Source organism: Eucyclogobius newberryi, unplaced genomic scaffold (assembly GCF_026437365.1).
Source record: "Eucyclogobius newberryi isolate DKJ021-1_F unplaced genomic scaffold, fEucNew1.0.hap1 SCAF_17, whole genome shotgun sequence".
NCBI lineage: Eukaryota > Metazoa > Chordata > Actinopteri > Gobiiformes > Gobiidae > Eucyclogobius > Eucyclogobius newberryi.
Window position 1 is genome coordinate 9033302 of NW_027315801.1, and position 27626 is coordinate 9060927.

The following is a 27626-nucleotide window of genomic DNA, read 5'->3' on the forward strand; positions in this document are numbered from 1 at the left end:
GATAGCTCTTTGTGTGTGTGTGGTCTGAATGAGAGTCCTATGAAAAACATTGTGCCAACATGTGTCATTTTATCTGGATCCCTGCTTTTGTGTAACACTTCGGGCTCCATGAATCCTGTTTCGTTGGGTATTGTAGGCTTTATCGGGTGTTTTTATAACTCCACATAACACGTATTACATTCCTCTAAGAAACAAAACCTATGTATCGTGATAATGAGTCAGTTCTACGAAAGTTTATTCTGGTGAAATGCTGACCTCTGCTGGTCAGTCACTGGTACTGCCGTGTGTCCAAAGTATAACTTTTCATTCCCATTTTGATAAATAAAAGGAACATTTGAAAAACAGACTTTCTTTAGATGAGTGTATGCAGTTAATCTCAACATGATTCTGCTTTGAAATGCAGAAGAATCCCTAAACATTTTAACAGCAACACTTATACTTATACTACTTTATAGTGAGACGCAGTTTACAGATTACTGCAATTAATGTTAAATTAGTGTGAATCTTTTTGTCACTCATTTCTTGTAGACTAGCTTTAACCATACAGTTGCTATATCCTAACTTCACAAAAACTCTATACTATTTTAATCAATATCTTTATTATTATTAAAATATTGATTATTACATAGATTACAAGGATTTACGCAATGATTGTCTGATTTTTTCCCCTTTTGGAGGCAAGTCCCTGTTATTCAAATGGCCATACAGATTTCAGCCCTGTAATTTAGCTGTCATTAATGCATCTAACTTAAGGAGCGAGTGTTGCAACCCAAGCAGCAATCATCATGTTATGTGGAAACCGAAAGTTCTGAGAGGCGCGCAGACTTTCGCTTTCGCTTCAAAAGGCGCACTTCACTTTTGACACTACTTCTGCATTAAACTTCAAAGAGGTGAGATCTCTTTACCTGGACTATTAATCAGTCACAAAACCTCCATGGAGTAGGTCATTATAAATATTGAAAAACAGTAATTGACATGATAACCTGGCTTCTGTAACTGTTTCTGTAGAGAGGAAACGTCACGCATGGCATTATTGAGACTACATGTGGAGGGACAGGAATAATGCGCTGAAGATGGAAGAAAGGGCAAAGTTGCACCTGAAAGAGTGGCTCATCGTGCAGGTGGAGAGCGGACAGTACGAGGGTCTGTGCTGGGAGGATGAGGACAAAACCATGTTCAGGATCCCGTGGAAACACGCAGCAAAGAAGGATTACAATCAGAGCGAGGACGCGGCTCTCTTCAAGGTTCACTTCATTACTGATCTTAATTATTGTCATGTTAATTATTGTCACGTTCACTTGATTTGTTCTTTTGGGAATGCTGTGAAGTGATTGCTCAATTTAATATTCTCTAATTATACAATTTAATAGGCCAATTCATTTCAAACTAGTCTACTTTTTAGGTTATTTGGATTTACATATCTTGACAAATGAACATTGACGCACATGTGTATTCATTTAATAAAAATATATATTTTTTAGATTTATTTGTAATTTTCAATAACTTAAAAATACCTGAAACGTTGGCTATTTTCAATCCATCATAAATCAATCATTATTTTTTAATCAAAGTTTTATTCGTTATGGTGCATTATTTCATCATCTTGTTTCTTGTTGAATATCTATTATATTTCAGAAATATTTGCCTAAAGTTATGTGGTCAAATTTGATTTGTTAAAATACTGTGAAGTGGCTTCGTTGCTCAGTTTATTATTCTTTACTTAAATATACAAATGAATATGGAGTGATAATTTTGGCTACATTTTATGTCCTAAGTTTACTAAATTGTAGGCTAAGAGTTAATCCAAATAAAAATAAAACCAACATTGACAGATTGATTTGATTTACAGATTTTATTTATAGATTTAATAAACATATATTTTCAAATTATTTGCTGATTCACGCCTATTTCTAATCTTACAATAACTGTGGCTTTATTTTATCATAAGACAACTATATACATAAGACAACAATATTTTTTCTTTCAAAAATTAAAGATTTATTCAGAATGTTGTTAAATATTTACAATCAAAAAGTAATCTGGTTAAATAAAATGGAATCTAAACCAAGGTTCCTGTTGAGTGAAGGTTCAGTTTATGTGTGTTTGTGGCGTACCTTTGTAATAAATGACCTTTGAACTGTTGTCCTTTCTAGGCCTGGGCCGTGTACAAGGGCAAGTACAGAGAGGGCAGGGACAAGGCCGACCCGACCATGTGGAAAACGCGCCTTCGCTGTGCTCTCAACAAAAGTACAGATTTTAAGGAGGTCCCTGAACGCAACCAGCTGGACATCACTGAACCTTATAAGGTCTACAAGATCCAAGAAGAGCCAGGTTCAGATAAAGCGCCAATACTGTACAAGGAAATGTTGACACAATGTTGACTTTTATAACATGTCCACATTTTGCAGAATTATTTCAGAAAAGAGAAGCAGTGAAGATAGTGTCCCGACAACATCTTGACTCTTTGGGCATACGGGAAGAAAAACAGGTGATATACTCGACATGAACCTGTCCAGAAATAATGTTGATTCAAAGCATTTATATTTACATAAGTCTCACTTCTTAGCATAGGCTTTCCTTCTGCTTTTTGACACAGGCATAAAGTGTCGCTGGCTTTTAGCGATGGGACAAGATCTCATAAAACTATCTCCTAAAAATAACCTTATATTTACATTTGGCTTGCACAAAAAGTGAGTTTCGTCTCCCGAGAAGCTGTACTTCCAAAAAGCAGTAAATTACAGCAAAAATATGAAATAATCTCTTTCTTCTGGACCCAATCTTGTCCCACCCCTAATGCCTTTTGAATGTGGTCTGCATGAAATCCTATAATAAAAATAAGAATAATTTTCTGTCTGTTTTAGCTTCATCAACAGAGAGAATTAATGCAAAAACTACGTAAAGAAAGAACTCCAAGTACTGGTAAGAACCTTAAAGTTCTCCCAAACATCTGCAACACGACTGAATTGTTTTGTTATGTTAAAGAAAATCCCCTGAGGGAGCATGTGTATTGTGAGGTCAAAGAAAACACATCTTCAAATCTGCCCCACGCTCGTGTACCATTCTTCAACCCTGCAGTAAATATATCAGGTACCTAGTCACTTTGTCTTTTCCTTTTTATTGTGTCAAAATGTGTACTTCTTACTAAAACTCAAATTTCTGCTAGGTCTAAAGTTAGTTAATAGACTCAAATAACTTGAAAAACCAGTTCCCTCATTCCATCACTGGAGATTTGTTACACAATTAATGTTATTATTGTATTGTATTTAGATTTCCGCATACATGTTATGGGCACTTTGCCAGTTGTACTGACAAATCCAAACTAAACCAGTTCTAATCCTCTAAATAAGAACTAAGATAATTAAGAAATGGGATGAATGTGAAGTAGTTGGAGATGCTGAATAAAAAAACAAAAAACAAACTTAAAATATATTTAACTTGGACAAAACATATCTAAATCAACCATTAGATAGAAAAATAAATAATCAAAATGAAACAAATAAAAAGTGACTAAACCAGATTAAACCAGCTGATCTTAATGTAATTATATAGTTTGAAAAAAAAAACAATTTAGTAGAAAATGAAACTACTTTATGTCCAGATTTCCGGATGCAGGTGACGTTGCTGTACCAGGGCGTGAGGGTGATGCAGCTGACCACCGAGAGTCCGGACGGCTGTTTCATTCTGCAGGGCCGCGTCCCGTTGGGGAATGAGCAGATCTACGGCCCATGCACCGCTGAGCAGCTGTCCTTCCCTGAGCCCACACGCCTGGCGCTGCCTGCGGGGATGGCGGAGACCATGGCACGCCTCCTCTGTCACCTGGAGAGAGGCGTAGTGGTGTGGGTCGCCCCGGACGGAATGTTCATCAAACGCTTTTGCCAGGTAGAGACAACAGACATATTTGATTTTGCACAGTTCAAAAAAGACCATTCTAGCTACATGTTTATAGGTTTATAGTACATCAATGGATATTCTATGTTTTATTATGTAAACTACTGCAATACACTAATATGTACTTTGGTGGTCTATATGTACCTTTTGTGACCCAGCTGTTGCCATAGGAGATGCATGGCTCTGTTGTTGGTTAATGTTGTAACTGTATATATATATATATATATATATATATATATATATATATATATATATATATATATATATATATATATATTGCTAATTATAACTATTAGATTTTCTTATTTGAATGAATCTGTGCTGCCCGGTCGAGGGGTAAATGTAGCAGCACATATGTCAAGCTTCATGTGCAGCTGATCACACTGTTGTGAGTTCAAATCCTGGTTCTGACAGTTTATTGCATGTCCACAGCAGTATATATTTTTGACGTTAAATAATAGTTAGGAATAGAAAAGTAATACAACAATATTTTGCAAACATGAAATCACCTTTATGTTGCAAAGTAAAATGATAAAGTTTTCTGTATTATAGCTGATTGCATACTGTGGATACTTATAGTTTATAAAATGATCTGCGTCAAGGTTTGCAAGGCTTCTTTTTGCAGTAATGCCAATACTAACAAATGACGGTTACGTATTTACAGGGGAGAGTGTACTGGCACGGCCCTCAGGCTCATCACATCGACCGACCCAACAAACTGGAGAGAGAAAAGACCTTCAAACTGCTGGATGTGCCGGAGTTTCTCAGTCGTAAGATAGATGGCATGTTGAATGTGAACATGTGTCCGTCTGTCCGTCTGTGAGAGTCGGATCTCTCCTTCACTGGAACTCCTCCAGGTTTCTACGCTTTTTTCCCAAAGAGGTTTTTTTTGTAGTTTTTCCTGGCCGAGAAGGAGAGTCTAAGGACAGAGGACCCTGGGACATCGTCCCTCGCCACCACAGACATTGTCTGACTTCATCGCCACCACAGACATTGTCTGACTTCATCGCCACCACAGACATTGTTGATTCATTTCTCCCTGTGGCCCTCAGAGGCAACTGTTGTTGTGATTTTGGGCCTTACAAAAATAAATTGATTTGATTTGATTTGAACATGGATTAATGCAAGTTATCATTCATTATCATGTATGTTCACATGTTTGTGTGCAGAGCTTCAGAGGTGTATTCAGGGCAAGGGGCCTGTTCCATTGCATAAGATTGAGCTGTGCTTTGGTGAAGAGTATCCAGACCCTAATGTTCCAAAAACAAGGAAACTTATCATGGCAGAGGTCAGTAAATTATAATGATATCATTGTGTGCTGACTATAGATACGTGTTTTGGATTTGATCATTTGATTTAATAAAAAAGTATTTCGAATTTTTGTTTAGAAAAAGTATTGACAATGATTTTTTATTATTATAATATTTATTATTTTAATATTGATATATATATCTATCTATCAATATTATATATATATATATATATATATATATATATATATATATATAGAATATTGCTATTGGTTGCATTCAAAATAAATGGATCAATTGTATAATTATTGTAACATCTTATAAAGATGCTTGAACCATCTAACATTGCACTTTATTACTTTGCATTATTTGATAAAAGAATTGAACTACTGAAATGAATGAAGTTTGTGGTTTTGGCCACATTTGGTTCAGCTTGAAGAGCTGCAGTGCCACCATGTCTCCAGCAGAGGTCCTCAGTGACACGTACTGTATGTCTTACTGTTTTGTGGCAGGTGGTGCCTGTGTTTGCAGAAAAGCTGCTACAACAGTTTCATGTGGGGGACCCTGAGGAGAGGAGAGGATCGGAGCACAGTGAAAGAGAGACAGAGCCTTAGCCCGACCTCCAGTGGGACATCCGGGTAAACAAGGGCATTATTCTATCTGAACAAGTAGCAAAATGTCTGTATTTAGAGGCTAAAATATATGATTTGTACTTTTTATCCACTTTAAACTAATTGTGTATGTACTGTGTGCAGTGTATATGTAAAGGCATATTAATCTATAATAATGTGATAATGTGAAGTTTTGTGTTCTCTGTATAATCATTCAGCTTTAACTTTTAGTGCAGAAAATAAATCCACACCTAAGATGAAATCTATAAAGCTTTTTGTTTTTTATTTTTAGCGAACATCATAAAACAGAGTCACAATTTTAAAAATATACATTTTTGTAGCTATAACATTTAAAAAGAAAACAAATCAACAGGTCAAATTTCCAAAATAAAAAAAACACAAGAACTAAAGTGAGAGAGTGTGCTGAATCAGAGGATATACCCGTATCTGAGTTTAAAATACTTTCATCATGTCCCTGCCTTCCGACATACAGTACATCAAATGAGATGGGAACAGAAGCGACCGCACACAGGGGTCGAGAGCATTCACAAAGCATCGTGTTCCAACGTGTTATTAGCACCATTACTATTAAGCCAGTGCACTTCTACCTTTCCCATCCGTACTTTTTAATGGAAAAACACCATGAGTGAGGAGGATGTGACACAGCGCGGTCTGCCTGCCTGTCTGTGTGGGTGGGACTTGTCATTAGTGTTCTCCCTTTTTCTAGAGACAATGTTAAGAACAGATTGGACGGTAATGCCTTGATGAACGCCGCACTGCAAAGACTCCTGGTGATGAGAAGAAAAAGGCGAAGAGTTGTTTATACATTCATCTTGCCTCCCTAGGCCGACTCGGCGGCTTTGAAGCAAGAAAATAATCATAATAATAAAAAAATAAAACAAATGCATTGCAATACTGACAGAGATTGCATTAGTTTAGCATATTTACTGTATACAACATCAGTTATGTAATATATATACTGTATAGTCAATTATCTTCATATGTATATTTATATGCACTTGTTCCATAGCCTTAACACTGGTTGGTAACCTGGAGAATCACTGTTAAGTTTGTGTGGGACAGCCATTACAAAAACAGTGAACACAGACAAGTGCTTTTGATTGTCTCACTAAATGTGTCTCTAAAGAGCCATCTTCAGCTGCTCTGGTCAGGACTGAGCTAAGGTGGTTAATCATTTTGGGCACCCGTAAAAATCATGACATTAAATCCTTCCCTGCAACCCCACCTTGCGTTCTCTCGACTTTGCGAGAGACAAGCAGGGTGTGTGTGTGTGCTGCGTGTGCTAAATGTGCAAGTTTCTACTGCCACTTCATCAGCTTCGAGCCTTGAGGTAAATCCAAAACGCTTTGTTCAGTTCCAGTGGAGGGGAAAGTGTCCGGGGCAGACCAGCGCCGCTTACGTGGACGAGGCTGCCCCTTACTGTCTGTCTCTGAGGTGACGGAGGAGTGCGGAGTCGCCGGGGCGATGGGAGGCGTGTGGTGAGGGAGGGGCGGCGGAGGAGGCGGAGGCGGCATCTCCTCTCTGTGCGTTCTGGAGGAGGAGGACTGCGTGCGGTGGGGCCTGGGACGGGCCCGTTGGGAGAGGGTCGGGGTGAGAGCCAGGCACACGTCCCCCTCTGAGAGCTGGCGACAGGACAGGCCGTAGAACTGCAGGGTTTTCTGTGGACAGCAAGAAGACCAGCCCCTGTCCCGCACAAAGAAGGGGTACTCCACCAGAACCTTCAGTAACTCCTGAACAAGACAACAATGCACTGAAGTTAAAGGTTTCTCACAATTGATGCATAAACAAGAGTAGGAGAAGGTGGCAGGGTCAAATTTAAAGTGCATAAGACCAGAAGAGATTGTATTCAAGAAAACAGTTTGACACTGTTGGTGACATTTACAATTGCGCTTCCTGGTACGACACAACTGCTACCTAGCAACCATATGGTAAACAAGGGCTAACATCCATATAAATAACGCTATAATTACGATTTGACAAATAATGGCATCCAAGAAAACCTTCAGAACTCAACAGTAGTTCATTAAAACTCTTTTACATTTTTTCTTCACAAACTGAAATGTGACAGATGTAAAACTATGATCAATATTTACCACGGGGACTATCCCAATAAATCATCAAATCAAATCAATTTATTTTTGTAAGGCCCAAAATCACAACAACAGTTGCCTCTGAGGGCCACAAACAAAATCAAACTTAGAAAACCTGTTAAATGCACACAAAAAAGAATAATCCCTGCAATCACCAAATGAGAAAATATAGCAGACATTTATACCACAAGGTTTAATCATAACTTTTTTACTCTTGCATCAGAAAGTGTTAAATATCTCACAGAACAGAATAGACAGTAATATTGGGCGAGAATTATATTGAGTTTGTCGAGTTATTTGAGTGACTTAAAATAAAAGTGTATCACATTAACTCTCACTTTGACTGTGACTGACCTGAGTGTTGCGGTCCGTGAGGTGCACTTGCAGGTGGCTGAAGCCGTGGATGCTGCTGGGAGAGATGAGCAGGACTTTGCAGGTGCTGAGGTGAAGGTCAGGAGAAGTGTCCGCGCTCCTCAGAAAGTCCTCTGTCCTCAGCTCCTCCACGCGCTTCAGCCGCCCTCCAGCCAGCTCGATCAAGGACCCCTTGGTGAAGTGAGGTAGGAGTGCAGGGGGCGATGAGTGAGTGCAGTCCGGAGACGAGTCCCTCGCTCTGATCCTGTCCCGTCTCCGCTCGGGCTCACTGTCCCTCTGTTGGTCTTTGTGATGTGGTAAGTGCTTGTCTTTGTCCTTACTTTTGTCTCTGTCCCTTTCGTGTTCTCTGTCTCTTTGGGGCCGGTCATGATTGTTGGACACACCCAGAGGTGAGTGGGGGGTGCTCCGAATTGCATGCTGCCTGGGCCCTGGGTCCCTGTGCAGGTTGTACAGAGGGGTTCCTGAGGGACTGTAGAGGGGATAGTTCTGAGACATTCCTAAAGAGTAATAAACCTGTGCTTCAGCTGTGGACACTCCTAAGTGGTCTAACAGCTCTCCTCTTCCAGGCCGGGCGTCTGGTCCCAGAGGATGGCCACTGGGAGAGAGCAGATTTGAGCTGCTCTTCACTTGTGCGTGTGCATGTCTTTCTTGCAGGGAGGAATGTGGCTCTTCCTGAGCAGGCGACTCTGACAGGAACAGCCCTCCAGACTGGCAGAGAGAGGACAGATTCTCCTGCTGTCTGCGCGCTCCGTTGGCATGAGTGCTGTGTGGACTGATGTCCAGCCGGCTGCTGTCGTTCCCATATTCTCCCATCAGAGGCTTGGAGGAGGTGGCAGTCCTGCTGCCAGGACCATCCAGGCCATTGGGCCTCTTTCCAACATACCTGTGCCTGGGATCTGCTAAGGTTGTGTCCGGTGAGTACAGAGAGTGGTGCCCAAACAGATATGTCGGGGGGAAGAGAGATGAACTGTAATCCCTGCGCCCGCTGTTCATGTAGGACCACATCTCCCTGGAGTCTGCCGGGAAGGGGGCTTTAAATGATGAGCTGGAGGAGGAGGATGGGGGCAGTGAGAGGAGGCTGTCCCCTCTGTGCCAGCGCGAGTGGTGAGGTAAAGCTGAGGCCAGGGGGTCATCTCTCCAGGCCGAAGAGCCCGCGCCCCTCCGATCCACCTGCCCAGGGAACAGGGGCAACGACACTGACGGTGAGTAGCCCAGATGCCATGGCAGAGGGAGGGGCAAGCTGGGGGCTGGAGCGGGCAGAGGGGGAGGGGTGTGGAGAAGGTGGCTGTTGTGGTGTGTCAAGGCCCTGTCACTGGCCTCCCTGCCCCCCTCCCCCCTCCCGATGGTGGGCCTAACCCGCAGCGGTACAGGGGGTTTAAACTCATCCAGGGGCAGTTCTGACGACCCTTGTCGAGACTCCCTCTTCTTGGGAGGGAGGCACTCTTTGCCGCGGTCGGGACTGGGATTCATGGATGGGCTCCAGCGGTGGTGGAGACGCCCCCTGTGAGTGGGTGTGGCTAGGTCACATGAGCCTCGCGGGAGAAGAACGGGGGGCGATAGAGGAGCATCCCTGTCAGATCACTGCGGAGCCTTCTGCACTGAAGCGCCACTCACCTGCAAGAGAAACACGAGGGATCACAGCACATTTCAAACAATCACGCCTCCTCAAACATGGAGAGGAATCCACCAGCTCTGGAACTACTTGAGGTCGTGGAAGGTGACAGACCCCGACTTCACGACTGTTGCTTATTAGTCATTATCTGAGCTCCTCGCCACGGTCCTGAAACTGCCCAACTTACTCGTTCATTCAAACACATTACTCCCACGACCAGGCTAAAAATATGATATGCAGCCAGCGAAGTTGAGAGCCAGCATCGCGTTTGAGCGTAGAACACTCTCAGCAGGAGTGTTTTCATCTATGGCTCTCGGGGATGATTGGAATATGTAGATATGTTTTTGCAGCACTTTCCTGAACCACCCCCTCGACACCCTCACTGCCTCCTCATACTCTTGTAATCTTACTACTAGCACCCCTGTCTCTCCCTCTCTCACACACACAACATGGGACTCAAATTCTCCCTCGGGCGACTGCAGCCCTCTAGTGATCGAACTGGTTGCCACCCACTTTAAAGCTTCAGTAATAATATCATAGTGGCAAGTGTGTGAGGCTTTGCATAGTAATTATCTGTCACAGCAGGGGACATCTATGCATTTTTTTCCTGGAGTAATACTGTTTATTTGTTTAGCGTGTTTGTGTTCCTCAAAGTGTCAGAGATTTTGCAGCCTCGTTTCATTCAGCAAGAAGTGCGGGGGAGCCAGGCGAATTCTTCCAACATTTTAGCGCCGCCATGCCCAAAATTATTTCTAATTTTAAGTGATGATTGGTACGTGGCCTACCCAGCTGTTCGGACGGAGCGCACCAAAACAGCATCATCATCACCATCATCACCGCCGCGGCACACGCCATCGCCATGCGCTCCGACTTTACCCGGTACAAGTCTGTCTCAGCGAGCCCGTACCAGCTCCCCGCCGCCACACCATCCGCCACACGGTTGCCATGGCAACTGCCTCCCAGACACACACACACACACATACACAAACACGCGCACACCGTCACATCCAGCCGGTTAGACGAGGTTAGATGGGGATACTCCGGTAAAGATGGAGGGATGGAAAAAGAAAGAGGCGGGTAAATAACTGTTGCTCATCAAGCGACTTGGTCCAAAAACAGAATAAGTGTTAGGGAAAAAACAAGAAAAGTGGAGCAAGTTGTTTGTGCATCTGTGTGAAAAGCTGCAAACTGGTATGGCAGCGAGAGGAGTGGGAGACACTGTCGAAAACAAACTTACTGGACAAACAGACAGACGCGGGGACGTGGGAAATTCACTCAATCTGACAATGGTAAAAGCAATTCAACAAACAACCATAAAACATTTAATAAAAAACTATTAGATAATTGGCATATTCATGAATCCTTTATTACTTTTTAATTGTGAAGCTATACGATTTTTAATTTTTTTTTCAAACCCATTTTGTAGGTTTCCTGAGAAGTAAGCGTACATTTCTAACAATATATGATAAACTAAAAGTGGAAAAAGTGTCTCGCCCACGTCATTCCATTGGCGACAAAAATACAAAATATCCCTGCATATTTAGTACGTACATTACATTAACATTTGATTAAATTATATTGGTGATAAAGATAACAAATATAAGAAAATAAAAAAACAAATGTCACTTTTCACTGTGACCACAAATTGACATAAGCTTGCAGGAAAGACAGTAATGACTAATAAGCACGAAAAAAATGACAAAAATATGTATATTTCTGGAAGAAGAGACAATAATTTCAGTAAAAAAAAAACTTGAATGAAAAGTATCTAGCATTATCTTAAAGTCACTGATCTGCCCACTATTTTGACCTTAACATATGCATGATAATGGAATACATACTGAATACTGAAGCTGAAAAGCACTTAAAGAACATCCATACTGCCCTGTTATGGAGTATTGTAAACGCAACAGGAAACAAACCGTCCCATTGTGCCTGCAGAGGAGTTTGCAGATAGAGATAAGTCTTCTATAACACAACACTCCTACACTTAAGCTGGAACTGCTGTGGTTACCGTGCATCGCAGACAGAAAGAGTTCCAGAGAAACGCCTTTGATTTGTAAACATGCCACAGCTTATCTCAAATGAATGAACAGCAACAGCAATCAGAAACATCCCTCTGCAAAGTCGTACACTAAACGCAACTTCACAATTGTCAGCTTTCATCATCGCCACCTTTATTTTTATTTTCTGCACTCCTCCTCTTATTATCCCGCCTTTTCTCAGGAGAACCGGCCGACCCCGCCACGGACACTTATGACACTTGTGACTACAGACCGCAAGCAAAGCAGAACAGCACATTTCTATCCACAACATTTTCATTTTCACTCACGAAAGTCAAATTGCCTCTTACAAACGCGACATCCATCTCCTGTTCTGACACGCAGACACATCACTGACATCAGAACTGACCTTTGTTTTCCCGCAGAGAGACATCAAATGCTGTCCACAATTCACTCCAATTCTGTCCCCAAGTTGTCCCCCCCTTTTCCTTTCCTTCCGCCCCCTCCCAGTAGAGTAAAAAAATCCCTCTAGACTTGAACGTGAACCTGCTCCTTCTCATCTGAGTTGCAGCCCACCAAAGTGAAGTAAAGGAGAGAAAGCCCGTATCAAAGTGTATGTGTGTGTGTGTGTGTGTGTGTGTGAAGTGTGTGTGTGTGTGAGAGCAAAAAGGGCTAAGGAAATGAGTAATATCTAGCACTGTGAAACATGTCTGCTATGCCGAGCTACACAGGCAGACCAGTTGCTTGCTGCCGCCCACTTGCTTTTAATCAGTATACAAACATGCATACATATATCATATACCGTCTGGCCCTATAGTCTGAGAGGCGGCTTGTGAAGGAGTGGAGTGTTTTCACAATTCAATGCAAAATTCAAACAATTAGCCTGATTTACCTGAATTAATTTCCTTTCGTTGAAGGAGACAGTTGATTCGGGGAGGGCCGTGGACCAGAGCTCCATCCTACACACTCTCAGACTTAGGCTTTTTCTACTGCCTCTGACTCAAAGCTAAACCTCAAATCTATCACATATGTAAGAAGAAAAAAAACAAAAAACAAATGTTCTGTCACATATTTGCAAGTATGCCTTTGAAAAAAAAAAAAACAGGGCACGGTGGGAGAGCGCAGAATGATTTGATTTGAATGATTCAGCGGCTGAAGTGAAGTGGAGTGCTGGTATGGCGGGTGCAGCTTATTAGGAGTTGAGTTCATTCACAGTGAAAAAACTACAGAGAGCGCAAAAGGCTAAACGAGGACAAGGGCCGAGGCGAGTGTCTTTGTCTGGGCGACTTGGGAGAAATGGTACTGTGTGAGGCAACGTTTTATAATAATGATAATAAATGCAGTGGTTACAGAGAGACATGATCACTTGTTTTAAATACACTGATTGGAGAACAGTATCAAAACATTATTAGTTTTATATATTTTTTTCACCCTGAAACAAATAATTGCATATTATTTTTACATATTGGACATAATATAATATAAACTAAATCTATTAACTAAAAATAATCAAATTGATCCATGGATAAATCCTAAACACGCTAAACTGTAAGGGTTTAATTAGTGCAAACTCATTCTCTTGGTAAATCAGTGGTGGAAGAAGTACTTAAGTAAAACTAAAGATACATGTGCAAAAAATGTACTGAAGTAAAAGTGAAAGGAGCAAATGGAAGAAAAAGTATTTAAAGTATTCATTTAAAAATGTACTTCAAAGAGATAAAGTATTTCACAAATATTTTTAGAACTGTGTTAAAGTGTTAAACATAGTGTGCTTTTAAATACATATAAATACAAATACTAATCTTTCTGGTGAATCTTATTTTAACTTGGGCTCAAAATGCTTTATGCAAAAAATAACTGCTCAAACCATATGAAAAGTACTTTCAACCTTTCAGTCCAGTTGATAAAAGTAGTAGAAAGTACAAATACCTGCTCTTAAATGTGAAGTAAAAGTGAAAAACATCCATACTATACAAACACCTTAATGAAATACAATAGCTTAACATTTCCACCACTGAGGAAATTGCATTATTTGTAGGAACAAAATATGTACTTACCCTATAAACTGTGCTCATAATGTAAAGTCAATATTGTATGAAAGTGTTGTCACCACAATACACAGTCTGCCTCTAATAGTGAACTACATATTGACTAAATTGAATCCCAAAGAGCAGACACATTGAACTCTGGTGACTCGAGGAGGCAAATACTGCACACCATAATGTGATAGTGGTACAATGCCACCCCAGATGTTAAATCTCATTGCACAAAACACAATACAGAAGTGTAAACCAGTGGAGCACGGGGGAGGAAAACTGAAAATAATGAAGCAATCAAATGGTAATAGCTATTTAATTACCACACACAGCATATGTTGTTCTGTCATTGCAATAAGTGCAGCTTTTTAACCTCCTAAACTGACTGAAAAGGAAGAGAATACAACCAGCCACAGTCAATTGTAGGTTAACCTTGTCCAACTTGTCAACCTCCATCAAGTGAAAAGCTAATCAGACAGGGAAATGTGTTTAGCATCCAGCGCAAGGCCAGAGTGAGCAGAAAAGACACGTACACGCTCTGCCAACATGGAGCGTCTGGTGACATTTTGGGGAATACTCTTTTCTCTCAAACTCAATGGGTTTTTGTGATGTGAAAGATTGCTGTGTGGGAATCTCAATGCTGTCGGCAAATGTGACTGAATGTGTGGGCTCTTTACAATTTTTTTCAATGAGGAAGAAAAAGCAATTGTTTAGAAAGCAAACTTGTTGAACACAACAGATGAAACTTGAAATTACTTCTCCAGCACTATATTTATATCAATTTAAAGGGGCAAACCACATGCTAAATCAATTTAAAATCATTAAAATAAATATGCACATCACAAGATTAACTCTTACAATTAGATTAAATCTAAGATAAAAATTACTGTCAGCAGGTCAGTCACAAACAAGATCATTTTCTACATCAAACTAAAGGAAACATGATCAAATCAGTGATCGTGGCTGTAAATGTCACCGTAAAATTAGAAATGCTCTAGTCATAATGAAAGAAATGAAATAAGTCAATTACAAAGTTCACCAAAGGTAGTGAAAATAAGAAGATTAGGAAATGACTATGCGGTGAAATTTAGCAACCGACTTATGGAGAGTAACAAAAAAATATGTCTTAACAGTTTTCATCACTTTTTCCATTTCCTTTGCTGTGCATAAAGTCACAAACTCAAAAGTCAGACATGAGTCAGGCAGCACCCACCCAATAATGTAAAGCAGGGACACAAAAGATCTGACAGTTACTTAATCTTTGGCTCCCTTTGGCGTTTTGAAATCAAACTGTCGTACTTTCCTTGCCCCTGGCTGTGCCCTCATGCACAGGCTCATATCGGGTGTCTGCTCACGTTTCAGTGTGTGGGGGGCTCTAACCCACGTCTGATGCAGCAGAAAAGTGTTGCTGAATGTAACTCATCTGAACAGAGAGAGTCAGAGAGGCAGAGGGCACAGCCGTAGTGAACACATGGGGCGAGTGACAGTGACAGGACAGAGGGAGAAAGGCACAGATGGGGGAGAGAGAGGGGCAGGTAGTACTACTAGGCCTGTAGTACTACTAGGCCTGTGCTTACTCCAGAGGAGCCTAAGCTGATAAAGGACAGGTGATACGGCCCAAAGCTTATGGGCAGAAGGCCAGGTCAGCCGAAGAAGAATCAGTGACCCATTCTTCAACAGGATGAGCCAGCAGCACTGCCCAGGTTCAGTACAATGAGGATGGACTTAGCGATACTATAAACACCACCTTCCTGTGCACACACTGACACACATGCATGAGACACAGCGAGAGAGAGAGCACAGTCAGGACTATACCTGTGTCACAGGATGAGAGAGGTTCACACTGACTGCCGTGTATTGCAGAGTTAATCCATGAGAATCCTAACTGGTGCGGCCTAGTGCAGGCTCAGTATAGTTCTGGGAGGAAATCCCCCTGTTTAGTGGTACAGGCCATTAGCCCCTGGGTATAAATAGGGCAGCTATGGCTCCTTAAGCTGGCTTTTACGCAATATCAGTTAAAAATATGACTTGACTAATTACACACTGGTCAGCAGTCAGCAAAAGCAGAAAGTCATCCTGGAGTTCTCTTCCTGTGAATGCACCAGACAGAGTAAACATGTTTGACGTTCACAGGGTCATTAGAACAGCTCTGCACACTCGCTGCAACCCTCATGTTTGACATTTTCTGAGACGCTCTTATGCTCTTGTCATCTATTGACATTTAAGTGTTGTTTGATGAAGTTTCATTTCTGCACTTTTTACACGCCTCTTACATCTTTTAATGTGGTTTGAAAAAGGGCTGTTTTTTACCACAGAAAGCTCATATCACAAAGATCACAAACAGTAAACATGTTACAATACAATCACAGTATTGTAAATATATATTTAAGGGGGATTTCCCAGTAGAGTCCTGCCTCTTATTAACAGCCATCAAAGTCAGCCTCACGCACAGATATCAGAGCTCAGAGCCCTACAAGGTGCTGGACGCCACACGACATGACAACAAGCGAGATCCGCTCTAGAGTGGAGGGTGTTATTTTGGGATTAGTCCGAGTGACTTTTGTCAAACTTTGTTGGGAGATAAAAGTTACTGATCTGTAACTATAAGCAAAGCAAGTGGTGACATCAGTCTGTAAGAGAGCATGGCCATGTCTGCCACCGATAACTGGAGTGCCATTCATCCTCAGAGACAGTGTCTAGACATTCTGCACCAATGCTGTCTGGAGTACCTTTATCCCACACCCAACCTGCTAAGCCAGCACGCTCATCTACTCATAAAATAACACGTTGTAAAGACATCAGACACTAAAATATGCATCAGTTAATTTCTTCCATTACATTTTTACAGCTATTGCAAAGGGCAGAAGACATTCAATGACATTTTCTCCACTGCAACCTCTTTAAATGTACATCAAAGAAGTAGACATGGCGCGAAGACTGTATTGATGCTCAAAGCAACCAGATATCTTGGAGGTTACAATTTCTCTACATTAATATCTAGAGGCTAATACTGCAATAATAGCCGGCCCGAGAAGATATTTTCTGTCTTCAACACAACATGCAGTAAAGTATTCAAAAAAGACGGGGCCGGTTCAGATCGTGTGGGCGTAAAGTGGTGGGTGGCAGAGTTTAAAGGTCACGACCCCTATTGTAGATAAAGTATGGAGGAGGAAGAGAACATACTGCTTTATCATACACACAGGTTAGCAGAGTCACGGCCAGAGAAAACGATCCATGCAAACACAAAGAGCAAAGAGAAACAGAAAATAAACAACAAATGCCTATAGAAATTTAAAAAGGCTGCCAAGGTCAAGCAAGTGAAGTCTTAAAAGTGTTATAGTTACTCTACAAGAAAGCAATATGAAACAATGCACTAAGAAGGATCTTGGAGTCGCATTCATTATTTATTACATGCATTACTACAGACCTCTATAGTTATTAAAATAAGTGGTCATTTAGTTAACGGTATTGGAAATGTAGCAATTAGTGCTTCTTCTTTTTGGGGTCAATTTGTAGGCTTTTTTCTTTCTATGTTTTCAGATTGTAGCAATTAAATTGAGAAACAAAACAAAAAACTATTAAAAACAGTTAAGGCTTTTGATGTGGATTCAGGATTTTTTTTGTTCTTCACCAAGGACAATTTTGACTTTTATTAACACAAATGAGAATGTTTCATTTTTGACATACTATTTTTGACTCAAGAATTAATTAAAATTGCTGATGTATTTTGATTGCCACATAATAAACATTTGTAATATATTGTTGATGAAATGTCTGTGTCTTTTAATGTGAAGGCCACAGCCAGTCTGTCAGTAAAATCAGAAATCAGACATTGGAGGAAGAAATTTAACTTGTATTTGTGTTAAATGAGAACAAATAAAAGTCTGGATTGCTCAAGAATGACATATTGAAAACCAAAATTCTGATAAATCAATATGATAAAACGATATATGTAATTTTGTTTGTTTGTCATATCTACCCCAGCCCTACTTCAAAGTCAGATCACCCTTGATTAAAAAAAGGGGGGAAAAAGCTGAAACTGCATTTAAGAAACCGCCGTTCCTCCGCCTCACGGGACATTCCCCCTCGACAGGTGTGTATGCCGCCTTAAAGCTGTTTGGGATTATTCTTCACAGGCCAATTCTAGCCTCACTCCAACTGTGATGCACCAAAACTGTGACACAACAGAGTCTTTTCACTCGCTCAGCCAGACACCGAGCGAGAAGAAGAAATGCATTAAACTAAATGTATAGGACAGTCGACCTTGATGTTCATTGTGTTACATTACTGATGTGCAAATTAAAACACATCAATTACCACTTTCAATCTTCACTTACTCGGTTTATTTTGTCAGAGCGTGATAAAGATAAAGCTAGTTATTTCAGCTTGACATTATGAAAACTTGCAGAGAGATCTGGGCGGCAGTCGACGGCAGGGGCCTCGGCGACCAGATCTCCGGACACAGAGACTAACTCTGGGGACATGGAATGTCACCTCGCTGGGGGGGAAAGAGCCTGAGCTTGTGCGGGAGGTTGAGCGATACCGACTAGATATAGTCGGCCTCACCTCCACGCACAGTTTGGGCTCTGGAACCCATCTCCTCGAGAGGGGCTGGACGCTCCACTTCTCTGGTGTTGCCCGCGGGGAGAGGCGGCGGGCTGGTGTGGGCTTGCTGATAGCCCCTCAGCTCAGCCGCCACGTGTTGGAGTTTACCCCGGTGAACGAGAGGGTCGCGTCCCTCCGCCTTCGGGTGGGGGACAGGTCTCTCACTGTTGTGGCGGCCTACGGGCCGAACAGCAGTGCAGAGTACCCGGCCTTCTTGGAGTCCTTGGGAGGGGTACTGGACAGTGCACCGACCGGGGACTCCGTTGTTCTACTGGGGGACTTCAACGCCCACGTGGGCAATGACAGTGACACCTGGAGAGGGGTGATCGGGAAGAACGGCTTCCCCGATCTGAACCCGAGCGGTGTTCAGTTATTGGACTTCTGTGCTAGCCACGGATTGTCCATAACGAACACCATGTTCAAGCACAAGGGTGTCCATCAGTGCCAGGACACCCTAGGCCGGAGGTCAATGATCGACTTAGTTGTCGTGTCATCAGACCTCCGGCCGCGTGTCTTGGACACTCGGGTGAAGAGAGGGGCAGAGTTGTCAACCGATCACCACCTGGTGGTGAGTTGGATCCGCTGGCGGAGGAGGAAGCCGGACAGACTTGGCAGACCCAAGCGCATTGTGAGGGTCTGTTGGGAACGTCTAGTGGAGCCCTCTGTCAGTAGGGTATTCAACTCGCACCTCCGGGAGAGCTTCTCCCATGTCCCGGGGGAGGCTGGGGACATTGAGTCCGAGTGGACCATGTTCTCCGCCTCCATTGTTGATGCGGCTGCTCGGAGCTGTGGTCGCAAGGTCTCCGGTGCCTGTCGTGGCGGCAACCCCCGAACCCGGTGGTGGACACCGGAAGTAAGGGATGCCGTCAGACTAAAGAAGGAGGCCTATCAGGCCACTCTGGCTTGTAGGTCTCCGGAGGTCATCGACGGGTATCGGCAGGCCAAGCGAGCCGCGGCTCGTGCTGTCGCAGAGGCAAAAACCCGGGCCTGGGAGGAGTTCGGGGAGGCCATGGAGGAGGACTATCGGTCGGCACCAAAGAAATTCTGGCAAACCGTCCGGCGCCTCAGGAAGGGGAAGCAGTGTCTCACAAACACCGTTTACGGTGCGGGTGGAGGCCTGCTGACCTCGACTGGGGATGTCGTCGGACGGTGGAAGGAATACTTTGAGGATCTCCTTAATCCCTCAGTCACGTCTTCTGAAGAGGAAGTAGAGACCGGGGACTCGGAGGCTGGCTCATCCATCACCCAAGCTGAAGTCACTGAGGTTGTCCGCAAACTCCTCGGTGGCAGGGCTCCGGGGGTGGATGAGATCCGCCCTGAGTACCTAAAGTATCTGGATGTTGTAGGACTGTCTTGGTTGACACGTCTCTGCAACATCGCGTGGCGTTCGGGGACCGTGCCTCTGGACTGGCAGACCGGGGTGGTGGTCCCTCTGTTCAAGAAGGGGGACCGGAGGGTGTGTTCCAACTACAGAGGGATCACACTCCTCAGCCTCCCGGGTAAGGTCTATTCCAAGGTACTGGAGAGGAGAATCCGACCGATAGTCGAACCTCGGATTCAGGAGGAGCAGAGTGGTTTTCGTCCCGGTCGTGGAACACTGGACCAGCTCTATACCCTCCATCGGGTGCTCGAGGGTTCATGGGAGTTTGCCCAACCAGTCCACATGTGCTTTGTGGATCTGGAGAAGGCTTTTGACCGTGTCCCTCGGGGTGTCCTTTGGGGGGTGCTCCGGGAGTACGGGGTCCGGGGCCCTTTGCTCAGGGCTGTCCGGTCCCTGTATGACCGGAGCAGGAGCTGTGTTCGCATTGCCGGCAGTAAGTCAGACCTGTTCCCAGTGCATGTTGGACTCCGCCAGGGCTGCCCTGTGTCACCGGTTCTGTTCATAATTTTTATGGACAGAATTTCTAGGCGCAGTCAGGGGTCGGAGGGTGTCCGGTTTGGGGACCACAGGATCTCATCTCTGCTGTTTGCAGACGATGTTGTCCTGATGGCTCCATCAAACCCGGACCTGCAACATGCACTGGGACGGTTTGCAGCCGAGTGTGAAGCGGCTGGGATGAGAATCAGCACCTCCAAATCCGAGGCCATGGTTCTCGACCGGAAAAAGGTGGCTTGCCCTCTCCAGGTGGGTGGGGTGTCCTTGCCCCAAGTGGAGGAGTTCAAGTATCTCGGGGTCTTGTTCACGAGTGAGGGAAGGATGGAGCGTGAGATCGACAGGCGGATCGGTGCAGCGGCTGCAGTGATGCAGTCGCTGCATCGGACCGTTGTGGTAAAGAGGGAGCTGAGCCGAAAGGCAAAGCTCTCTATTTACCGGTCGGTCTACGTTCCTACCCTCACCTATGGTCATGAGCTTTGGGTAGTGACCGAAAGAACAAGATCGCGGATACAAGCGGTCGAAATGAGTTTCCTCCGCCGGGTGGCTGGGCGCTCCCTTAGAGATAAGGTGAGGAGCTCGGCCACACGGGGGGAGCTCGGAGTAGAGCCGCTGCTCCTCCACGTCGAGAGGAGCCAGCTGAGGTGGCTCGGGCATCTGTTCCGGATGCCTCCTGGGCGCCTCCCTCGGGAGGTGTTTCAGGCATGTCCCACCGGGAAGAGGCCCCGGGGAAGACCCAGGACACGCTGGAGAGACTATGTCTCTCGGCTGGCCTGGGAACGCCTCGGGATCCCCCCGGAGGAGTTAGAGGAAGTGTCTGGGGAGAAGGAAGTCTGGGAGTCCCTGCTCAGACTGCTGCCCCCGCGACCCGGCCCCGGATAAAGCGGCAGAAGATGGATGGATGGATGGATTATGAAAACTTTATAACTTATTCACTGTTATTGCCAAACTGGGGGGAAGAGAGTTCAATTCAGTTTATTTTTATCTTAACAGCAGACAAAACAGTCAAAATGAATCATGTCAAGCTTTAATGTCAATTTACTTGTATATGTAATTATTCATTAATATGGTTACCTTTTCAAGCATGCTTTTTTCAAACAAAACTTGATTGTACGGCTAATGATTCTTGGTCGACTAAAGGCAAAACTTGTGCGTTAATCAGTCTTAAAACTCTCAAAACTCTTGCTATAATTCGACCATATATTTGACCCAAAGTGGCAAAGAAAGGTATAAATAATAGCCTATTTGTATGTAAAAAGGCAGAATAAATCCACAATTAATTCCCAAATCTCCGTCCAACTTATTTATACTTATACTTATTTATGCCTTCTCCTTTCTGCTGTGGTCAAAATAAATCCTTTACGAAACCAATGAAATAATATTTAGCTGCGTAATAAATATTTTGGTCGCCCCATAACCAATAACTTGACAAAAACGACTAAATGCTAACAGCCTAGTTTGACTGAATCTCTTTATCTATGATTCACACACAATTGCTATACTACTGCATCATTATCACAACGTACATTTCATCTGTCTTGGCCATCTGTGTCTATTAAAAACTCAAAACGCAAACGTCTAAACAACATATTTTAACCCTGGTAAACTTTCATGGGAAACTTGCGGCCCTGATTCTTTGCGACATGTAGGTCAGCGTTTGTCCAAAGTCCAAAGGTGTGAACATCAGTGACATGTTCTCTGATTACCCTGCACTAACATCCTGTACTAGACTGACAACTGTCCCCTCCACCCAAACACTCAGCCTATGATGTGGGACTCCTGCCTGTATCCCGAAATAACAGATCCCAACCAACGGACCGCTGCCCACTCTTCCAAGTACTGACAGGATTTTTTGTACAGACATCCATATTCTCATGCAATAGCCTGAATGTACACTTCAAGTTATTTTCTTTTTTTTTTGTTTCCCACTCATTGTCAACCCTCCTACTCGCTGTCTTTCCCTCACTCAGGACTGGCAGTTCTAGGGGACACACTCGGCGTAGGTGGGAGCGCTAGTGGAGTATGACTTTCAATGCAAGGTGTAAGGTGTGTGTGTGTCTAGTGTGTGTAGTGTGTGTGTGTGTGTGTGTGTGTGTGTGTGTGTGCTGGAGGTGGAGAGGCACAGCAGGACGTGAACGAACACTGTGATAATGACAACCCATGCATTATATAACATGTAGATTGCATAAGGCCAAGAGTATTTCCAGATACAAGTGTTTTTTATTTGTGGGTAGAAAGGAGGGCCTGCGTGTGCGAAACCATGAAATGATTTTTTTTCTATTCCCCTTTCAAGAAGCGTGTGGGTGTCTGACTAAAGTGTATTATGTATGTTTGTAAGAAGGGGCACGAATGTTTGCAGAGATTTCTTTCATCGCTATCTGCATATCAAAACAAGTATGTGGGAATAGTTGGCACGTTGGCGCACACTGTGTAAGGGTGTCTTTACTGCACGCACCCACTCATTATCACTTTTAGACTTCAGAGAGATCCAATTGAAACAAATGAAACAAAAACAACAGAAAAATAGCACTTGTTGGGTAATACCTAAAAACTGGTGTGATGTTTTGCTTATGGATTGGTACTGATGTTAGTAGTAGTCTATAGGATGCATAGTGTGGAGTCATACAAGTGCGGATATGTACGTGCCACTGCTGCCTCCTCTGCGCTCCTCGCTCCATGCATGAGTGTGCCCCTGTAAAAATAGACTTCTTAAAGGGCTAGGCGCCGCGCAACCTTCTCCCACTAGAGGCCTGTTACTGCTATACAGGGTGACACAACTCTGAGAGGCGCCGCGGGCAAAGGAGGCGGGGGGGGGGGGGGGGGGGGGGGGGGCAGCGCGTCTCTAGCTTAGCCCTACCTTAAAAAGCCATCAACCCATATTCACCCTTTTCGTTTGCATCATTCATGACTTCTACAGTGCCGGCTTTCCAAAGTAACTTACGCAGGGAGTTTCCGAACGCTTTGTCATTCATTCACAATTCTTTTTTTTTCTTTTTTTTTTTACATCATCAGCAGCAGCATTACTATAAGTCACTGGCAACAAGACAAGCTTCCTGTTCACTCTTGCTGATCGGCCTCCATAATTAAAATAAGTTAATTAAAGTCAGCAGGGACAAATGTTGTGTCGCAGCTAAAGCCTGCGGAACACTTTGAACCTGTGAAATGCGCTTGTATTATGGAGCATATGGGGAGGGATGTCACCACAGCAGACGGACACTGCCTGATGTAGCAGGAAAAAATATATATAATTACTGTATGGTGTAATATGTGTCTGTGCCAGATGAGAAAAGAAAGGACAGATAAACACAGATTGAATTAAAAGTAGCTTAGACAGTGCACGTGAGTCTGCTTTTTGTTATTTTTAAATGAGAAAAAGTTTAGGATCCCACTGCACCCGCTTTATTATTAGTCCTTTCCTCACCATCTCTTTCAAACTAGTCAAAATAGTCACTCCCCTCGCTCTCCCTACTCCTTTCTCTCATCCATCCCTCTTAAACTTGTAAGTGCACTCCTCTGGGGCACCCCCCGTTTTTGGCTATCTGCGCACTGTGTGGCTATTTCAGCCCACTGCTCTAATTCTGAAAGCGTTGGATCTTCCTTCACACTGATTAATGAACCTCTCTCTACCTCTTCCCCTTCTTTCTCTCTCTCTTGCTCTCTTGCTTTCTAACTATGTTCCGTCTCTCCTGTTCACAACATGTCCCATGCACAGGTGCCCACTTCTGCCAGCATGTCATTCACATCGCACTTTCTCCACAGACGTGCACGCCGGCTTCTTTGATAACACTATTTGTTTACAAGTTGACACACACACACACGCACACACACACACACACACACACGCACGCACGCACGCACGCACACACACACACGCACACACACGCACGCACACGCGCACGCACACGCACACACGCACACACACACAAATGCACACATGCACGAATGGGCGACGGAGTGAAGTGCTGCTGCTGCTGCTTACATACCTTGCTTTGTGCCTTTGCGGAGCCGGTTACAGACAGTCTAGTCATTGGATAGGGCAATGGCAGTGGCAGTGGCAGTAGCGGTGGAGGTGGTGGTGGAGGTGGTGGTGACAGCGTGGAGAATTATCCAGTTTGTGTTGAAAGTCTTCCTCTACAGCTCAGCCTGGTTCCCTGCCTTCATCCTCTCCTGCCTCCTTCTAACACTCTCAACGCCTCTCTGACTAGGCTCACTTTCTCTCTATCTCTCCAGCTTGCTTGATCTCTCTCCCACACCCCCCTCCCCTCCTCTCCTCCCTTCCTCGTGCTCCTTCACTCACAGCTTTACAACTTCACTCAGTCTGAGAACTTTTTTTTGTTTTGGTTTGTTTAAATTCTTCCCCTTTTGACCAGCACTTCACTTCAGTCAGTCCCTGGCCACGCACTGCTCCTCTGGTCTAATTATTCAGTCATTGTGGAAGCTTTTGCATTAGCTGCTGTAGCTCATGTCACTTGGCTCAAAGCCCAACACCGGCTTCGCTCATTAACCTCCCTGAGAGCTGCAGAATGGACCGGCCCGTGGATCAGTCTATTTGCTGCAGGCTCTTTAAGCCTGGTCAGCCAATCAGAATGCACATCAGGTTAAAGCAAGGTGTGCTCGTAGGAGGACGTCCCAATAGGTGACATGGGCTCAGGGTAATCGCTGACATGTTATGGCAGGTCAATGGTAACACCAGCTGGACAAATCTGACACGTTGAGGATACAGTTCGGAAAAATATAAAAGAGCAAATATAAGCATTGTTATTGAAAAATAATAATAAAAAATATAAACGCAATTTCTGGAATGCAAAAATATTTATGACAATAATAATGTATTTATATTTGTCAGAATAAAAGGGAAACTCTTGAATTTTATAATGTAAAAATGATTTACTAAAAATGATTCAAGTTTTGTAAATGCTTAATTAATATCCTACTTCCTAACCCTTTAAGTCGTTACAAAACCTGAATCATACTTCATTTTCTTTTATTGATATTTTCGTGTTTCGTGTGCCTGAATCGTTCTTATAAAACATTTGTTCATTATAAATTAAGTCTTTATTCATGCTTTATTAAGGCTTATTAAATGTAGATAGTGTAGATGGCACCAAAATATCAACGTCAAAAGTTGTGTTTTGATTTAATTCTTATGTTGCCTTGTTTTAACTTAACTATAGCCATAAGTTGTTATCTAAGTAGTGAAGTGTGCGAAGGGATTTAATAAGATAATGACCTGGAATTTCTTATTTTTTTTACACAATATATTATAAGTATTTTTCAGTTTCACTGGTGCGGACTGAGTGACTAATTTCCCTGTCAGTGCCATCATGTGCGCTGCTCCTAAGCGAATGAACCACAAGGGAATACATCTTATTGTGAAACCTCTATGAGAACGTGTACTAAGGAGTCATATGCTGTTTTTCACTGTACCGCCTGCCCCAGTTCCCATCACATGACCTGGAGTAAACCCATCACTGTAAATTCCTCTTCACAGGCAGCGCAGTTGAGCCCCAGTCTGTCACCCAGCACAAAAAAAAGCCAACCTGATATGTCCCACTGTGTTTCATATCCTCCTTTTCCCAAACGTTCTGGACGGGACACGAGGCTGAAGCCAGGCTGGGTCAGAGCAGCTTACACAGCATGGATCTTTTACAATGCAATGTCACAGGCAGCGGGAATCCAAGACCCAGGGATGAAAATCAAGTGAGAATTTGATACATTTGCTGGTTTTGAGGGTGCGGAACAAATGGATGACACTCAACTTTGTATTTAACCTACTTTAGACGGACCTTTATAAGCAATAGTAGGTCAAGATGATTGTGACAAAGCCTGAGGTAGTTTGACCCTGAATGTATTTGTCAAAAAGAGATACTGATACAGAGAACAGTTTTACCGTTTGAGAAGTTCGATGTCTAGACAAATGAATAAGAATTGGGCGATATTTAATACGTATGTTAAATCAATATGTGTATTTTGGCATTCTAGGAAGCATAACATTGGCCTAAAGTTTTTTGGGAAAATAGAAAATTACAAGTACTATTACTTAGAGGCAAAAAGTGTGTTTTGGCTTTAAAATCTTTCTAACTGGCGGAGGGTGGAGCCAATGTCACATGCAGAGGCCGTAGGGTTCGGAGAGAAGTCGATTTGATTAAGAAATAACATAAAAAGGGGGTCAACATGGGTCACGATGCAGTGTTCTCATATGTTTTGGTCCCATGCCTGGACAAATGTAAAAATAATGCAAAAAAATATGTTGTATTTTTTTGCATTATTTGTTGTAATTATATGTTGTAATAAAATCTATGTAAAAAAAAAAAGAGGGATACCATGCACGCGTTTACACAGTGCATTTCCATGTAGACAAGCACATGACACCACCAGGTCAATTTACAGGTCAACTCTGTGGAGAGGCGCGCAGTGAGAATGCATGTTTTATTTATTTTTTATTTTTTGGTTGTAATTTAAAACACATACTGTCATACTTTGGAACATCCCAGGCAAAACAATGACATACAGTACATTTAGTACATTTTATTTATATAGCACCTTTCACAGACAGAGGTCACAAAGTGCTTCACAAAACACAGAATAAAACAATAAAAACACAAAAAACTTACAGTGAACAATACATATACAACAATATACAGTAAAATCAGTCCGTAAAACAAGTACATTTAAAAGGCTTGACTAAATAAAAAGGTAGAACGGAAGATCGTTCCAGAGTCTGGGGGCAACTGCCTGGAAGGATCTGTCTCCTCTGGTCCGAAAACGGGTGCGAGGAACCAACAACAGTTTCTGGTCCAAGGACCTTAGTGAGCGAGAGGGAGCGTACGGTTTAATCAGATCGCTGATGTACAGAGGGACCTGACCATTTAAAGCTCTAAAAGTTAAAACAAGAATTTTAAACTGTATCCGGTAGGAGACCGGCAGCCAGTGAAGGGCTTTAAGAATGGGTGAAATGTGGGCCCTTCTATTTGTGCGGGTCAAGATCCTCGCTGCAGAGTTCTGGACCAGCTGCAGACGAGAGAGTTCCTTCTTGTTAAGACAGGAAAACAAGCTATTACAATAGTCTAAACGTGAAGACACAAATGCATGAATTATAACTTCCAGGTCATTTTGAGACACCATTTTCCTGAGCTTAGAGATTTTCCTCAACTGAAAGAAACAGTTCCTCGTCAACAGCTTGGAGTGGTGCTCTAAAGACATGTCTTTGTCAAAGACAACACCCAAGTTTCTACAGACAAGTAGTCCAGACCAACGTACATTTA

The 27626-nt window shown here is 43.1% G+C and overlaps 2 protein-coding genes across 3 annotated transcripts; one reads left to right on the plus strand and one right to left on the minus strand.

Annotated features, from left to right (window-relative positions):
- Positions 1-1012: 1012 nt before the first annotated feature.
- Positions 1013-5821, plus strand: irf10 (interferon regulatory factor 10). Its single transcript, XM_072448961.1, is given in 9 exon segments — positions 1013-1244; positions 2154-2344; positions 2425-2486; positions 2821-2919; positions 2983-3087; positions 3599-3879; positions 4553-4658; positions 5058-5176; positions 5651-5821. Coding segments are annotated over 9 exon segments (1266 nt in total). The 5' UTR covers positions 1013-1043; the 3' UTR covers positions 5753-5821.
- Positions 5822-6011: 190 nt separating this feature from the next.
- Positions 6012-24959, minus strand: LOC140362773 (uncharacterized). Of its 2 annotated transcripts, none has more exons than XM_072448959.1 (3): positions 24345-24959; positions 8215-9846; positions 6012-7500 (listed from the first exon to the last, which is right to left on the minus strand). In XM_072448959.1, exons 2-3 carry the CDS (start codon positions 9700-9702, stop codon positions 7069-7071), a joined length of 1920 nt encoding a protein of 639 aa, XP_072305060.1. In that variant the 5' UTR covers positions 9703-9846; positions 24345-24959; the 3' UTR covers positions 6012-7068. The 2 variants fall into 2 exon arrangements, with proteins under 2 accessions (XP_072305060.1, XP_072305061.1); XM_072448960.1 differs by lacking the exon at positions 24345-24959 and adding an exon at positions 12257-12323.
- Positions 24960-27626: the final 2667 nt, after the last annotated feature.

Coding starts and splice junctions, on each gene's coding strand:
- LOC140362773 (XM_072448959.1), bottom strand. CDS start 9,702: ATGAATCCCAGTCCCGACCGCGGCAAAGAGTGCCTCCCTCCCAAGAAG. Junction 7,501..8,214: donor TCACGGACCGCAACACTCAG/GTCAGTCACAGT, acceptor TGTCTTGTTCAG/GAGTTACTGAAGGTTCTGGT.